Source organism: Cnephaeus nilssonii (assembly GCF_951640355.1).
Source record: "Cnephaeus nilssonii genome assembly, chromosome: 5".
Classification (NCBI taxonomy): Eukaryota; Metazoa; Chordata; class Mammalia; order Chiroptera; family Vespertilionidae; genus Cnephaeus; species Cnephaeus nilssonii.
The window spans coordinates 11,016,390-11,033,128 of NC_137076.1; the positions used below are offsets into that span (position 1 = coordinate 11,016,390).

The following is a 16,739-nucleotide window of genomic DNA, read 5'->3' on the forward strand; positions in this document are numbered from 1 at the left end:
ACCAAAAAAAAAAAAAAAAAAAAAAAACAGGCAAAGGAGTACATTACTATCAAACCAGCATTGCAGAAAATGTTAAAGGAAGTGCTTTAAGAAGAAGAAATTGAGAGGAAAATAGGTATAAAGAAAAAAAATGGCAGTAAATAAGTACCTTAAATGTAAATGGATCAAATGCTCCAATCAAAAGACATAGAGTAGCTGAATAGATAAGAAAACATGAGCCATATACTGTATATATAAGAGACCCATAGCAGAACAAAAGATTCACACAGACTGAAAGTGAAGGGATGGGAAAAAAATTTCCATGCAAGTGGAAATGAAAAAAGAGCAGGGGTAGCAATCCTATATAATAAAGAGGTAATATGCAAATTGACCATCACACCTCATAAGATGGCTGCCTATGACCAGGCCAGCAGCGGGGTTAGTGAGGGACGACCAAACAACTTAAAAAGCAGGCTGCGTGGGGCGACCAGGCCGGTAGGGGGGGCAGTTAGGGGCAACCAGGCCAGCAGGGGGGGCAGTTAGGGGAGATCAGGCAGGCAGGCAGATGAGCGATTAGGAGCCAGCAGTCCAGGATTGTGAGAGGGATGTCAACTGCCAGTTTAGGCCCAATCCCCAGGATCGGGCCTAAACTGGCTGTTGGACATCCCCCAAGAGGTCCTGGATTGGAGAGGGTGCAGGCTGGGCTGAGGGGACCCGCCCCCCCGCCAATGCACGAATTTCGTGCACCAGACCTCTAGTATTTATATATGACAAAATAGACTTTATATCTAAGGCCATAAAAGAGACAAAGGCCATTACATAATACTAAAAAGATAGATACAACAAGAAGATATAACCCTGGAAAACATATATGCACCCAATATAGGACCACCTAAATTTATAAAAAAGCTATTGGAGGAGTTTAAGGAAGAGATCGACAGCAATACAATAATATTAGGGGACTTTAACACCCCACTGACATTACTGGATAGATCTTACAGACAAAAATCAACAAGGAAAGAGAGACCTTAACTGACACACTAGAGCAGATGGATTTAATTGACATTTATAGAACATTCCACCCCAAAGCTGCAAAATTTACATTCTTCTCAAGTGCACGTAGAACATTCTCAAAGATAGGCCACATGTTAGGACATAAAATAAGTCTCTAAAAGTTCAAGAAGATTGATATCATATCAAGCATCTTCTTAGATCACAATGGCATGAAATTAAAAATGAATTACAAGAACAACACTCAAAAACATTCAAACACATGGAGAGTAAATAGCATGTTATTAAACAATGAATGGGTTACAAATGAAATCAAGAAAGAAATAAAAAAATTCCTGGAAACAAATGAAAATGAACACAAAACAATCCCAAATCTATGGGACACAGTGAAAGCAGTCCTGAGAAGAAGTTCATAGCCTTACAGGCCTACTTCAAGAAACAATAAAAAGCTCTAATAAACTACCTACCACTACAACTAAAATAATCAGAAAGAGAACAACAAGAAAAGCCCAGAGTAAGTAAAGGGAAGGAAATAAATATCAGAGTGGAAATGAATAACATAGAGACTGAAAAAAAACAGTACAAAAGATCAATGAATCCAAGAGCTGGTTCTTTGAAAAGATGAGCAAGATTGACAAACCTTTGACTATATTCAAGACAAAAGGAGAGAGGACCCAAATAAATAAAATCAGAAATGAAAAAGGAGAAGTAACAACTAACATTACAAAAATACAAAGGATTATAAAAAATACCAAGAACAACTATATGCCAACAAATAGGACATCATGGGAAAAATTGATAAATTTCTAGAAACATACTATCTGCCAAAACTGAATCAGGAAAAGTCAGAAAAACTGAATAACCAATTAACCAATGAAATGAAAGCTGTAGTAATTAAAACACACACACACACACACACACACACACACACACACACACACACACACAAAACTCCTAGCAAACAAATGTCTTAGGCCAGATGGCTTCACGGGTGAATTTTACAAAACATTCAAAGAAGTGACACCTAGCCTCCTCAAACTATTCCATAAAATCCAAGGAAGGAACACTTCCAAGCTCTTTTCATGAGGCCAGCATTATCCTAATTTCAAAACCAGATAAAGACACTACAAAGAAAGAGAATTACAGGCCAATATCCCTGATGAACATACATGCTAAAATTCTCAACAAAATATTAGCAAAATAAGATCCAACAATACATTAAAAAAATCATACATCTTGACTAAGTGGGATTTATTCTGGGGATGCAAGGCTGGTACAATATTCACAAATCAATAAATGTGATATATCACATAAACTGAAAGACAAAAATCACATGATCATATCAATAGATGCAGAAAAGCCATTCAATAAAATCCAACACCCATATTTGATAAAAACTCTCAGCAAAGTGGGAATAGAGGAATCATACCTCAACATAATAAAGGCCATATATGACAAACCTACAGCCAACATCATACTCAATGGACAAAAACTAAAAGCATTCCCCCTAAAAACAGGAACAAGACAGTGATGTCCACGTTCACCACTCTTATTCAACACTAGAGGTCCAATGCACAAAATTCGTGTGTGGGTATGGTCCCTAGGCCTGGCCTGTGATCAGGGCCATCTTCCCTGGCTGCCCACAGCTGGCCCTGCCACCCACCACCACTCCCCCCTCCCCTTTTCCCCCATTCGCCATTGGGTGATTGGAGCCTGATGGCCAGGGGATGGGCACGAGAGGTTGGCCATTCCTGCCCTCTTGCCGCCCCCGCCCCCGCTGCGTGTTGCCCTCTGTGTGTGGAGCAACTGGTGGGGTGGGGGCCTTAGCCTGGTGTCACTCACATCCCCCGCCACCCACCTCCGGTTCCCCATTTTCCATCGGGCGATTGGAGCCTGCTGGCAGGGGAAAAGGACCGAGAGGTGGTCAGTGCGCCTCATAGTGACTGGTCAAGCGGTTGTCTGGTTGTTCCACCATTAGGGTCAATTTGCATATTACCCTTTTATTATATAGGATAATACTGGAAGTGCTAGCTACAGTGATCAGACAAGAAGAAAATACAAGAGGTATCCAAATTGGAAAGGAGGAAGTAAAATTGTTATTATTTGCAGATGACATGATATTGTACATAGAAATCCCTAAGGACTTCACCAAAAAACTATTAGATTTAATAAGTAAATTTGCAATGTAGCAGGATACCAAATTAACACCCAGAAAACGATGGTATTTTTATACACCGATTTAACATTGCAACAAAAAAATTAAAATACTTAGGAATAAACTTAACCAAGGAGGTAAAAGACCTGTACTCAGAAAACTATAGGACATTGAAAAAAGAGATAGAAAAATATATAAACAAGCAAAATAATATACTGTATGCATGGATTGGTAGAATTAACATCATTAAAATGTCCAAACTACCCAAAGCAATATATAATTCAATGCAATTCCCATTGAAATACCAACAGCATATTTCACAGATCTGGAACAAAAACACCAAAAATTTATATGGAACCAAAATAATACTCCACATAGCTGCAGCAATCTTGAGAAAAAAGAACAAAGTTGGAGGGAATCACAATATATAATCACCAGATATAAAATTATACTACAAAGCCACTGTAATCAAACAGCCTGTTACTGGCACAAGAATAGGCATATAAATCAATGGAACAGAACAGAGAACCCAGAAATCAACCCAAGCCATTATGTTCAATTAATATTTGACAAAGGAGGCAAGAGCATACAATGGAGTCAAGACAGTCTCTTCAATAAATGGTGCTGGGAAAATTGGACATGTACATGCAAAACAGTCAAATTAGACCACCAACTTATACCATACACAATAATAAACTCAAAATGGATAAAAGACTTAAATTTAAGCTTTGAAACCATAAAAGTAATAGAAGAAAACGTAGGTAGCAAAATATCAGACATCTCATGTAGCGAATGTTCACAGATACATCACCTAGGGCAAGAGAAACAAAGGGATAAATAAACAAATTGGAGTACATGAAACTAAAACACTTCTGCACAGCAAAGAAAACCAGCATCAAAATGAAAACAGAACTCATTGTATAAGAGAACATATTTGCCAATGATACACCTGAGGAGGGGTCAATTTCCAAAATATATAAAGTACTCATTACAACTCAATGAAAGAAGAGGAACAATCCCATTTAAAAAATGGGCAGAAGATCTGAATATACACTTCTCCAAAGAGAATATACAGAAAGCCAAGAGACATATGAAAAAATGCTCAGTCACTAATCATCAGAGAGATGCAAATTAAAATGACAATGAGGTAGCACCTCACACCTGCCCAAATGGCTATCTTACCTAATAATAGACAAACATGTAAATTGACCGTACCTCTGCTACACCCATAGCCAATCAGAGTGAGTATGCAAATTAGAAAGCCAAAGATGGTGGCCGCCCAGCTGCTCCAGGCATGGAGTGGCCAAGTGGGGCAGGATGCCTGCTATGAGAGGGAGGGTGGGGGGGTGAAGGGATCTACAGGAGTGGAGTGCCCCAGCGAAGACAAGACTGCAGACTCCAGAGTCTACAGTGAAAACAAAGATGGCAGACTCCCACCGGAGTCTGCAGCGAAGCAGCGAAGACGAAGATGGCAGACTCCAGCTGGAGTCTGCAGTGAAGACGAAGAAGGCAGACTGGCTGGAGCAAAGGCCTAGGTCCCGGGTGCCGGAGGAAAACAGGTGCTGGAAGCCAAGGGAAGGAAGGCCTATTGCACGAATCTCTTCATGCAACGGGCCTCTAGTCATCAATAAGTCAACAAACAAGTGCTGGTGAGGATGTGGAGAAAAAGGTAACCTAGTTCACTGCTAGTGGGAAGGCAGACTGATACAGCCACTGTGGAAAACATTGTGGAGTGTCCTCAAAAAATTAAAAATGGAACTGCCATTTACCCAGTGTTCCCACTTTTAGGAATATATCTTAAGAAGCATGAAATAACAATCAGAAAGAATATATGCACCTCCATGTTCATAGCTAAGATCTGGAAACAGCCCAATTGCCTGTCAGTAGATGAATAGATTAAAAACAACAACCTGTGGTACATTTACAACATGGAATACTGTGTGGCTGTAAAACAGAAGGATCTCTTACCCTTTGTGACAACATGGAAGGACCTGGAGAATATCATGCTAAGCGAAATAAGCCAGTCAGAGAAAGACAAGTATCACATGATTTCACTCATATGTGGAATCTAATGAACAAAATAAACTGACAAACAAAATAGATCCAGAGACATTGAAGCTTGCAACAAACTGATGTATTTCAGAGGATATGGGGTGGTGGGGGCAGGAAGATATTAACCAAAGAACATATATGCATATATGCATAACCCAGACAATAATAAACTGAAGGCCTGGAGAGAGGGGGAGAGTCAGGTGGTGGGGGTCTATTGGGAGGGGTGGGTAGGGGACATCTATACTTTCAAGAATAAAGGTAAATTTTTAAAAAAGCAAAACTTGCCCTAACTGGTTTGGCTCAGTGGATAGAGCGTCGGCCTCTGGACTGAAAGTTCCAAGGTTCGATTCCAGTCAAGGGCATGTACCTTGGTTGCGAGCACATCCCCAGTAGGAGGTGTGCAGGAGACAGCTGATCGATGTTTCTCTCATTGATGTTTCTAACTCTCTATCCCTCCTCCTTCCTCTCTGTAAAAAATCAATAAAATATATTAAAAAACAAAAACAAAACTCAAACAAACAAAAAAACAATTTCTACATTTGCTATAGATATTGATTCAGGTGTTTTACCTCTCTTTCAGATGATCTTTGACAAAGGTATAGAGAGAATTTGATTGTTATGCCTCAACTGCTATCTGCAAGCAAGAAGCAAAGTTTTATTGTTTTAAAGGAATAATTTGTCTGACCCAGTTATAGGATGACTTGAACCCACATTCCCACCATAATATACATTGTAAAGGTGGAATGCCACAACTCATGAGATTTGGTTATTTTCTCAGGGAGATGAGAATGAGCAGGAAGAATAACACTGAAGACAGAATTATCTCATCCAGGGCTTCCTTCAGCAGCGTCTGTGCACTGAGCAGTTTTCTAATAAAGAATTAGAACACAGCGGTTGTTTGGAGAATTGTGACGAGACTGCATCAATATCGTCCTGAGCCCTGTTTTCATTTTTCTCCCACTTTAACTTTTAAGGCCAAGAGAATCTGTTGAAAAGCCAGGTCTTTTGGTGGATATTAACATTAAGCCCTGTACTCTGTCATTATAAGTCCCAGAATCAGCTCCTGATTCCATTGTGTGTTGTTTTCTAAGATAATAATTAACTGATTCTGAGTATTTTTTCCTCAAAGCCTCCTACACTTGCTGACTTTCTCACTAATCACAGTCTTGCCAATCGAAGGCATTGAGTGTATGATTATTACAAGCCTTTCTTCTCCAATTAAACTGACACACACACACACACACACACACACACACACACACACACACACACACATACACACACACACATACACACACACACACACACATTCACCCTCACCACTCTACTGTATAGCTGTTGCTGGTTTTCCTTCCTCACTTTTGTCTGGCAATCTGAATTCTGCTTATCCCGTAAGTCCTAAACCAAACAATATCACCCCCTGAGCCTTCATGGAGGTCCCCTGCAGTGGATTTCTCACCTTCCGCTGTAACTCAAGTCTAAAGAGTAGTGCCCTTAGGTCCAGGCAAGAGGACTCCTGCCTTGGGTTTTGGCCTTTAGAGAGTCCAGCGATGACTCCCTCTGACCATGGCTCTTCCACTGGGCAGAGTCCACAGGACCAAAGAATTAAGATGTTATCCCTGCCTTGGAGCCCACTCTCCCTCTTCTAGGTCATGCTCTGGGACCCAGAATTGCCTTCCCCAAATGGCCGCACAAATGTTTTCAGGGTGAGATGTGCCAGGGCTTCTGTAGAAATGGCTTCTCCCACTGGGTCTGCGCCTCCCCAGCACCTCCCCCAGGAGGCTGTTGCAGTCGGCCAGCCCCTCTCCACTGTAACTATGTACGATGGAAAGGTGGTGATAAAAAATGCCAACGCAGCCCTACCCCATTTGGCTCAGTGCATAGAGCATTGGCTCTTGGACTGAAGGGTCCCAGGTTCAATTCCAGTCGAGGCACGTACCTTGGTTGCAGGCTCTATCCCAGCCCAGGTTGGGACACAGGCTGAGGCAACCAATCGATATGCTTCTCTCACATCAATGTTTTTCTCTCTCTCTCTTTGTCTCTCCCCTTACTTCCACTTTCTCTCAAACAATCAATGGGAAAAATATCTTTGGGTGAGGATTAACAGCAACAATAAAAAAGCTGCTATGCAGATATGCAACAGGACTCCATGGAATGTGCTACTCAGGAGTTGGAGAAATATAACATAAATATAAAAAGTGGCCCATATTAAGGAGTTTGACAAGAAGTACAATCCCACCTGGCACTGCATCGTGGGGAGAAATTTCAGTAGTTATGTGACACATGAAACTAAACACTTCATCTACTTCTACCTAGACCAGTGATGGCGAACCTATGACACGCGTATCAGCACTGACACGTGTAGCCATTTCTGATGACACGCGGCCACATGGCGAGGATGAAACATTTGCTGCTCCTGAGGATGAAACATTTGCGACTAGAGTCTTGGAGTTAGTTTTTTCCTCAAAGTGACACACTACCCGAGTTATGCTCAGTTTTTTGGCGAAGTTTGACACACCAAGCTCAAAAGGTTGCCCATCACTGACCTAGACCAAGAGGCAATTTTTCTGTTCAAATCTGGTTAAAGGCATGGACTATACCACAAACCCCGTGACCCATCCAAAGATAAGTATTGCAGCCTAAATTCCAAACACCAGAGAATGAAATCTTCAGCCTTGCCTAAAGGAACACCTTGATCTTGAACCTTTATTGTGTTACTAGAGGCCTGGTGCACGAATTCATGTAAGAATGGGGTCCAGGCAGCCCTCCCTGATCAGGCAGGGCCAGTTGTGGGGAGGGGCCATGGGTGGTTGTCAGCCGGCCCCGCCCCCAATCGGGGTGGAGGGGGGCAATCGGGGTATGGCCAGCCAGGGGGAGGGGCCTTAGGCAGTTGGCCGGCTGGCCCTGCCCCCTGGTCTAACTCCCAGTTGAACTCCCGGTCGAACTCCTGATCGACGGGACAATTTGCATATTAGCCTTTTATTATATAGGATTTTCTACAGGGCATTCTCTGTACTCATTTGTTGAGATTGTAAAAACAATTAGCAAAACAGCTTACATTTGTATTTATTTTCTATTCCATATCTCTCTGCCCCTTGTTTTTCCTCCTCAAAATCCATTCATTTCTCAAAAGAAATAAAATTTGTTGAAGAACTGAAAACATCAACAAAACACCTTTCAGGACATTTAGACTTTTTTCCTGGGCTCATCAATGTTTCTCTCTCTGTCTCTCCCCTCCCTTCTTAGGGCAGACCACATCATAGTATGTGCACCTCTAGGCCAAAGGCCAAAAGGCAGCTGCCAGGATGATCAGACTGCAGTGTTCACACATATATGCACGGACCTTCAAGATGTGGGACAAGGGGGAGTAGGGAGAAAAGGAGGAGGAGGCAGTGGCCAGGACCAGCTCACCCACTCCAAACGTAATTCTCGGGTCATTTTTCATATTTCTCCAGCTGAATGCACTGTGCTTATGTCAGGTGTGGAATTTGAACCACTCTGGATTAGACGTGTGTTTAAAGTAGCACACAAAATGAGCAGAAAGGGAAAGGGCTAATATTTATAGCAAGAGTTTTAATAAGCTTCACACAATATAATTTCACTCAGTCCTAATGACCATCCTGGGGGCTTTTATTGTCTCCCTTTAAAAATTATGGAACCAAGGTTCAGAGAAGCTGAGTTTTGCCCTGGTCTTATAGGATGTCAGGGTGAGCATCTTTAAGATTCCACAGCCCACTCTTTCTTTACTCCACCTCCCCCTGGGTCTTACTCAACATTTTCTGGAACATCCATGCCAACTGTTGACAAACAAAAAGTCAGCCAGATATTTCTCCAGCAAATGGGTTAATTCTGGAACAACAACGAATTGCAGTCCAGAACATGCAACCATGGCAGGCCATGTGCAAATCCACTAAAACTAAAGCGAGGAAACTTTTATGGGGAGAGTGAGAAGTTGGGAGGGCTATTACAAAGGGTTCTCGCTGCCCTAGCCAGTTTAGTTCAGTGGAGAGAGCGTAGGCCTGTGGACTAAAGGTCCCGGGTTCTATTCCCATCAAGGGCATGTACTTTGGTTGCAGGCTTGATCCCTGGTCCTGGTTGGGGCACATGTGGGAGGCAACCAATCAATGTGTTCCTCTCACATCGATGTTTATCTCTCTGTCTCTCCCCTCTCTTCCACTCTCTTTAAAATCAATGGAAAAAATATCCTCGGTTGAGGTTTAACAAAAAATAAATAAAAAATAGTTCTCCCTGTTGTGCTTGGCAATGATGGTAGGGCATGAGAGCTCCCCCTTCTGGCCTCCTTACTTTATTTTAAATGTGGTTTTTGTTTACTATTTTTTTTTTTTTTTTTTTTACTCAACTATTCTCTAAAGAATCCCCAATAAATGGCTAGTTTCCTGTTTGTGGGTCTATGATTATTGAGGGAAAAATGGTTCTAAGAGTTAATTTCTCAAAGATTGATGTTTATAGGCTGAGAACTAATTTAAAAGACCTGCCTGGTAGCATATAGGCTAGAATTAAGGAGCCACTCTTCCCAGTCTTGGCACTAGCTAGTTAGTTGCCACGGAAGGAGAGGATTTGTGAGCATGCTTGTTCATTGGGGATGGGGACTGGGAGTTCCAAAGACTTTTGTACATACTGACCTTGCAAAGCTGAGCAATTTTCAGTCGCTTTTCTTGTCGATAACACTATTTCCCTTGTGTGCCATGGAACAGATATTAATAGAGCACGCGAATTCATGGTATAAGGCTAATGAATATGAAACTGAACCATAATAAATCCCTCTGATGGATGAGGTTTCTGAACAACAGACATTATATGCACATTTGATGAAAAAATGTAAGCGTCACACAGCATTGCAGTCCAGCCTTCTCCAACAGAGGGGACTGAGTCCCAGAGAGATAGCACGTGATGTGGTAATTAGAGTGAACCTGGGTTTACTGTCTCCTCACCCAGTGTACTTCCTGCACAATACAAAATTCAGTTTATGGACGACCTAGTCATTTGTGTATATGTTTTAAAATAATATTAAAGTCAAATAAAATAATATTCAATGTAAATATTAGGTCTTCAATGAAGCAGAGCCCCCTCATCCTCCCATGGGCATTCCTCCAGGACATTTTGAGGTATATTGCTAAAAAAGAGGGAGCCTTCCAAATATCTCCCTTGGAAAATGTAATAATATTAATAAACTTCTGTTCAAGGGAAGGAATGCAAGTGCATAACAAAGTTATCTATTTGTTTTTTTTTAGTTTTTTTTTAATATATTTTATTGATTTTTTACAGAGAGGAAGAGAGAGAGGGATAGAGAGTTAGAAACATCGATCAGCTGCCTCCTGCACACCCCCTACTGGGGATGTGCCCGCAACCAAGGTACATGCCCTTGACCGGAATCGAACCTGGGACCCTTGAGTCCGCAGGCCGACGCTCTATCCACTGAGCCAAACCGGTTTCGGCAAAGTTATCTATTTGTTATAGGTTTAAGGGAACCTAGTAAATATTTTGAAAACAGTGTGTCTTATCTGAATAGATGAAAATGAAAGATGACATAGGAGGTGGGAATCAGAATGCAGAAAACGTTAGCATTTTTCCAATGTTACAGAACATATATAGCTTTATTCAGTTGTAAGGTAAGCAGAACATGGAATTTACCAGAAAAAAGTAAACAAGTCTGGTGATGTCAGCTTTTCATGCTCCAACTATTAATAAATCAAAGAGAATTAAAGGGAAGTAAATCTCCTTTAAAGGATATATTTTCTTATGAAAACTGGAAAAAATTATGTGGCACTTCGAAAACACTAAACTATGTAAGAAACTACAGTGAAACTATACTGCTTTTATTTTTTATTTTAAAATATATTTTTATTGATTTCAGAGAGGAAGGGCGAGGGAGAGATAGAAACATCAATGATAGGCTGCCTCCTGCATACCGCCTACTGAGGTTAGAGCCCACAACCCAGGCATGTGCCCTGACTGGGAAATCCAACCTGGTTCATGGTTCATGGTTCCATGCTCAATCGCTGAGCCACACCGCCAGACTATACTGTTTTTTAAATCTATAGATATGCTCACTTTATCTTCCTGGAATTAGAATTTTATTACAGATTTATTTAATTTTATCTGATTTTACTTGCATCTTAAAACATCTTCAGATAATGTAATTTGCTTGCATATTTGGCATAACTACATGCTTCTTCCTGATTTTAACAGACCTTAATCCAAGTGTCAATCAAATCATATACGTTTCAAGTGTACAATATTATAATACATCATCTGTATATTGCATTGTGTCCTCATCACCCAAAGCGAGAACCCAAGCCTCTCAAGGCAAGATTTAAAAAATAACGGCTTTGCGCATGTGCCTGGGCTGCAGAGTACCGGTAACTGCAGGAGATCGCTACTCGCTGGGGCTACTGCCTTGTTACGTCAGCGAGATCTGCAAAGTTCCTTGCCAGCTCTTGGCTGATTTCTGGGAGCTGAATATTAAAAGGGTGAATGTGCAGTTATTGATCAGCTGTATTTTTTTTTTCTTTGCTATTTTCACTCTTTATTTTAAAGTCCCCAGGTAAAGGATAAGCGAGTCAGGCGCTTAAAGACCTTAGCGGTGGAGGGGTGAGTCAGCGGGTGCAGAAGGACGGGGAATTGGTTCCTGGAAGAGCCGGTCCCTTCTCCCCAAGAGAGGAGGCGGCGGGGCTGCTCCGGGGACAGAAATCCCGTCAGCTCGGCGGCGCCAGAGGCGGCTCGGCGAGGGGGCTCCAGGTGAGTGAGGGAGGGAGCGGGGCGCGGGCGTCCGGCAGGGCCGGGAGGGTGACGGCAAATGGCCCTCGGCCTGGCCTCCGCGTGAGCGGACCCCCCGCTTTCCCGAGTGCCTCTGGCATTTTCCACCTGCTCTGACACCTGTAGCCCCACCCCACCCCGTTTTCCGTATAGATTCTGGGAAGTTACCTCTTCGTTCATAAGAGTGTTTTAATCCCCGTATTTAGTACCCCGAGGTGTGTATGGGGGAAAGGGTTTCTGCTATTGCTGGTTTTTATTACCACCTGTGAGCTCTTGAACTTGTGATTTCACAGTAGCCTTGGTCTGGGGTCCCCCCTCGGCGCCCAATCCCAGAATCCTTAGAAGTCAAGATGGGTCCCCACTCCTCTCACTCCTGCCTGATTCCTGCGGTGGGCTTGCAGCTGTGGGAACCTAGATTTCCTGCACTGACCCTGCTCCCCCCCCCCCCCCCCCGAATATCCAGGACATCCTCTGTCCACTGGCGTGCGGGCTTGATTTTTACGCCTACCACATTCGCAGTGACTGCCACTTGCAAAGCCTCTTCAGCAGACTGAAGCTCCCCCTGATCCCCTCAAACCTCCCCGCTGTACCCCAGCAGCCCACCTGGGTGTGGCTCGAGGCTCGGGTCCTCCGGGACCTCTGACCCTGTGGATTGGAAAGGAATCCTGGACTGACCGAGGTCGCGTTCAGCCCTGGGGACCCATCCGGCTTTGCTCGTGACCGGACTCCCAGGCCGACTCGGCTGGTGGACAAACCCAGGCGCTCCGCACGTCCAAGTGTGAATTCCTCCGGCACGAGCGTGCGCGTGGCACTGCGGTCCCCAGGACGCAGCGGTTCCCTCCCCCCCTCCCCCCGCGCGCCCCTCCAGGTGGCTGTGAAGCAACCTGTTCAGAGGGCAGCCGGGTAGATCCTCCGTTCCACTCGCTCAGTTTGGGGAGACACACTCGCCAGCTGCAGTAGCGCCTCGCGGGCTTCGGGGATTTTAATCTCGCCGTCACCCGGCCGCCAGGAGCTGCAGTTTGGGATTTATTTGCTTCGGATTTGAACCCTGCGGTCGCGCGGAGGAGCGCGCCCGGGCGGGCTCCCAGCGGCGGGGGCACTGCGCGCGGAGCCCCTCCCGCGGGCCCTCTGTTGCGGCAGGGCCAGCCGCTCTGGTACCGCAGAGTCAGCCGCGCTCCCAGCCCGGGTCCTCCTCGTGGAGCCCGGCACGACCTCGATCCGCCGTGACCTCGATCCCCGTGCGCCTGGCTCACTCCCCGCCTGTCTCTTTGCGCTCTTTCAGGAAGACGCCGGCGAACGACCCTGGGTCTTGGCAAACAGCGCGCATCCACGTCCCCGCGCCCGCGCGCCTAGGAGCTGGGTCTGCGGCGGGCCAGCCACCCGGTGGGTAACTGCGGGCCGGGAGCAGCGTCCAGATGTCAAAGGTCCCCGCCTTTAGGAGTCGACGGCAGACCACTACTTGCTTGTGGGTTGCGGGGGAGACTGGCGCTGGATTTTAGAATCCCAAAGGATGTGCAGAATGCGGAATCTTCTCATCAGGACGCATCAGACAGAGCAGAAGAATAGAGGACTCGCATAATTCCGGGACCGCATTTTGCAACTTGTCTCCTCGAGCTCGGCGCCAAGCCCCCTGGAGGTAGGGAGTTGGGGTCTGGGTCCGAAGCAGCGGGTGGAGGGCGTCCGCGGACAACCCCGCTCGCCCCGGCCATGTCGCCTCTAATGCCCTGCCCCTTGGCGTGGCCTTCCGAGAGTCTCCGGGGCTGGCTGGGGCTGCTTCCCATCGGCGCGCTCTCGGTCACCTCCGGCCAACCCCAGCGGGCAAGGCTCCCCCAAGCCCAGACCTTTTGACTCCCGGCTCCCTCGATCCCGCCTCCGCCCCCGCCCCCGCCCGGGGGTGGCCGTCGAGAGCCGGACCTCGCCCGGCCGGCTAGGACCATGGTGTTTCTCTCTGGAAATGCCTCAGACAGCTCCAACTGCACTCACCCGCCGGCTGCGGTGAACATTTCCAAGGCCATTCTGCTCGGGGTGATCTTAGGGAGCCTCATCATTTTCGGGGTCCTGGGCAACATACTAGTGATCCTCTCCGTGGCCTGCCACCGGCACCTGCACTCGGTCACGCACTACTACATCGTCAACCTGGCGGTGGCCGACCTCCTGCTCACGTCCACCGTGCTGCCCTTCTCCGCTATCTTCGAGGTCCTGGGCTACTGGGCCTTCGGCCGAGTCTTCTGCAGCATCTGGGCAGCGGTGGACGTCCTGTGCTGCACCGCGTCCATCCTGGGGCTCTGCATCATCTCCATTGACCGCTACATTGGCGTGAGCTACCCGCTGCGCTACCCCACCATCGTCACCCAGAAGCGGGGGCTCCTGGCGCTGCTCTGCGTCTGGGCGCTCTCCCTCGTCATCTCCGTGGGGCCTCTGTTCGGCTGGAGGCAGCCGGCCCCGGAGGACGAGACCATCTGCCAGATCACCGAGGAGCCGGGCTACGTGCTCTTCTCCGCGCTGGGCTCCTTCTACGTGCCGCTCGCCATCATCCTGGTCATGTACTGCCGGGTCTACGTGGTGGCCCGGAGGGAGAGCCGGGGCCTCAAGTCGGGCCTCAAGACCGACAAGTCGGACTCGGAGCAGGTGACGCTCCGCATCCACCGGAAAAATGCCCCGGTGGGAGGCAGGGGGATGCCCAGCGCCAGGAACAAAGCGCACTTCTCCGTGCGACTCCTCAAGTTTTCTCGGGAGAAGAAAGCCGCCAAAACATTGGGCATCGTGGTCGGCTGCTTCGTCCTCTGCTGGCTGCCTTTTTTCTTGGTGATGCCCATCGGTAAGTCTTCACCACATCTCATCTTAGTATGTAGGGTCTTCGCCCTCTTCCTGCTCTGCTACCTCAGCCTCACAGCGGGGTTGAGCCAGAAAGGATCTGCATTTCAAACAGCAAAGCCAGGAGGGCAGTTTGGGAAGGCTTCTTCCTAGAAAAGTGAATTTCCGTTCCCTTTCTACTCCAATCTCATTTATATTATGTCCCAGGGCACTTTTTTCAAGTAAGGTGAAGTGGTTTCCGAGTGATGCAGATTAATTGGCCTCTTTAATAAGAATGTCAACTTTTCTCCGTACCTTTAAGCCCTCATTCGATCTGAGTCTCCACCAGCACGTAGGCAGGGTCTGTGGAATGCCATGTCCACCTCTGCTGCTAAGGACTGCACATTCTCTTCGCCTAAACATATGCCCTTGCTCGTCTTGAACAAATGTGTAATTTTATTATTAGGTTAGATTATTCCTAAGGGTTCATTATAATGGTCTGCTTATACTACATATCTGTGTTCATTTTATATTCTGGATTCAGTATGGAAGAAAGTATGGTGAGCCTCTGACAAGGAAAAAAATCATTTTATGTCTAAATCAATTTAAGCTTTAAAGAGTTCATCATAATGTTTCCAGTAATAAAATACTTGTCCCTTTATTTTAATAGTAAGTATTAAAGCTAACATTACTCTTATCCAAAGCATTCGGGAAGTTGCAGAAGAGAAAGTTTGAAAATAATACAGTAATGTTACAAATCCAGTTTTTGCAAATGCTAAATTAGCTGTTGTTAAAACTAATTAGCTCATTAGAAGTATCAGCAAGTGGATCCACTTGGAATAGTCACTTATCACTGAAAAGGCCTTCCTGAGATCCCAAAATGGTTGTTTGCTATTTTTAGCGTGTGAGCTCAAATATAGACAGACCTACACAGTGGTTATCCACTAACTCTAGCAAACAAACAAAAATTACGATAACAATTATTAAAAGCCTGTTTCCAGCACGTTAGAGCCACATTTAAATGGCGTGTACTTAAAAGTACTTTAATTTGCAATGCTGTAATAATAGCAGCTATAATTTTTTTGAGGGCCACCTCTGTTTTAGACATTTAACAAGGCTTTTTATTGCATCAATCCTCTCAACAATTCACAATGTGAGGTATGCATTGTTATCCTGAAGTTACCCTGGGGGGAAGGGATTCTTCAGGTTCTAGAGCTTCCCTGTCTAATACCATGGCCACCAGCCACATGTGACTATTTAACGCAAATTAAAGTGAAAGAAAATTAATATTCAGTTCCTCCGTCCCACCGGCCACATTTTAAGTGCTCAGTAGTCACCTGTGGCCAGTGGCTATTGTTTTAGGACAGCAGAAATAGAGACTATTTCATCATTGCAGAAATTTCCTTCCAATGGAGGCCCTTCGGAGTCCTCTGCCTCACCTCCCTTTGCGTCTGTCCATTATTATTGCTTACTCTGCTCCTGGAAGTACTTCACAGCTTTGAATTCATTTAAATAACACTCTTTACCTGAGCCTCTGCCAGCTTGCCTACCTTTCTTTTTTTTTTAATTTCTTTATTGATTAAGGTATTACATATAGGTCCTCATCCCTCCATTATTGCCTACCTTTCTACATCTCATCTCTTACTTCCTCCTGAAGTTTGCGCATTTATTCTTGCATCCGTACACTCAGCAAAGTATTTATTGAGCACTTGTTCTAGATGCTTAGAATGAACAAGGAGGAAAAGTCCTTGCCAGTAAGATGCTTGCATTCTTTGGGGGGAGATAGACATGAACAAATAAATATAGGCTAAGAATTCAGGATTATATACCTGAAATTAATATAAAATACTATTGAATATTAACTGTAATTGAAAAATTAAAAAACAGAAAGCAAGCAAGAGTAGATATATTAATATCAGACAGATCAGATTTCAGAACAAGGAAAGCCATCAATGGTTTCCAGAGGTTCAAG

General features: G+C 45.1%; 1 protein-coding gene across 2 annotated transcripts in view; it reads left to right on the forward strand.

The window, feature by feature from the left end:
• Positions 1 to 13,909: 13,909 nt before the first annotated feature.
• Positions 13,910 to 16,739, forward strand: part of ADRA1A (adrenoceptor alpha 1A) — a gene marked incomplete at both ends in the record, with an annotated part of 103,287 nt that continues 100,457 nt past the window's right edge. For both annotated transcript variants that reach the window (XM_079773085.1, XM_079773084.1), the window contains one exon: positions 13,910 to 14,792. In XM_079773085.1, coding sequence (XP_079629211.1) covers positions 13,910 to 14,792 — 883 coding nt within the window. The remainder of the gene's footprint in view (positions 14,793 to 16,739) is intronic.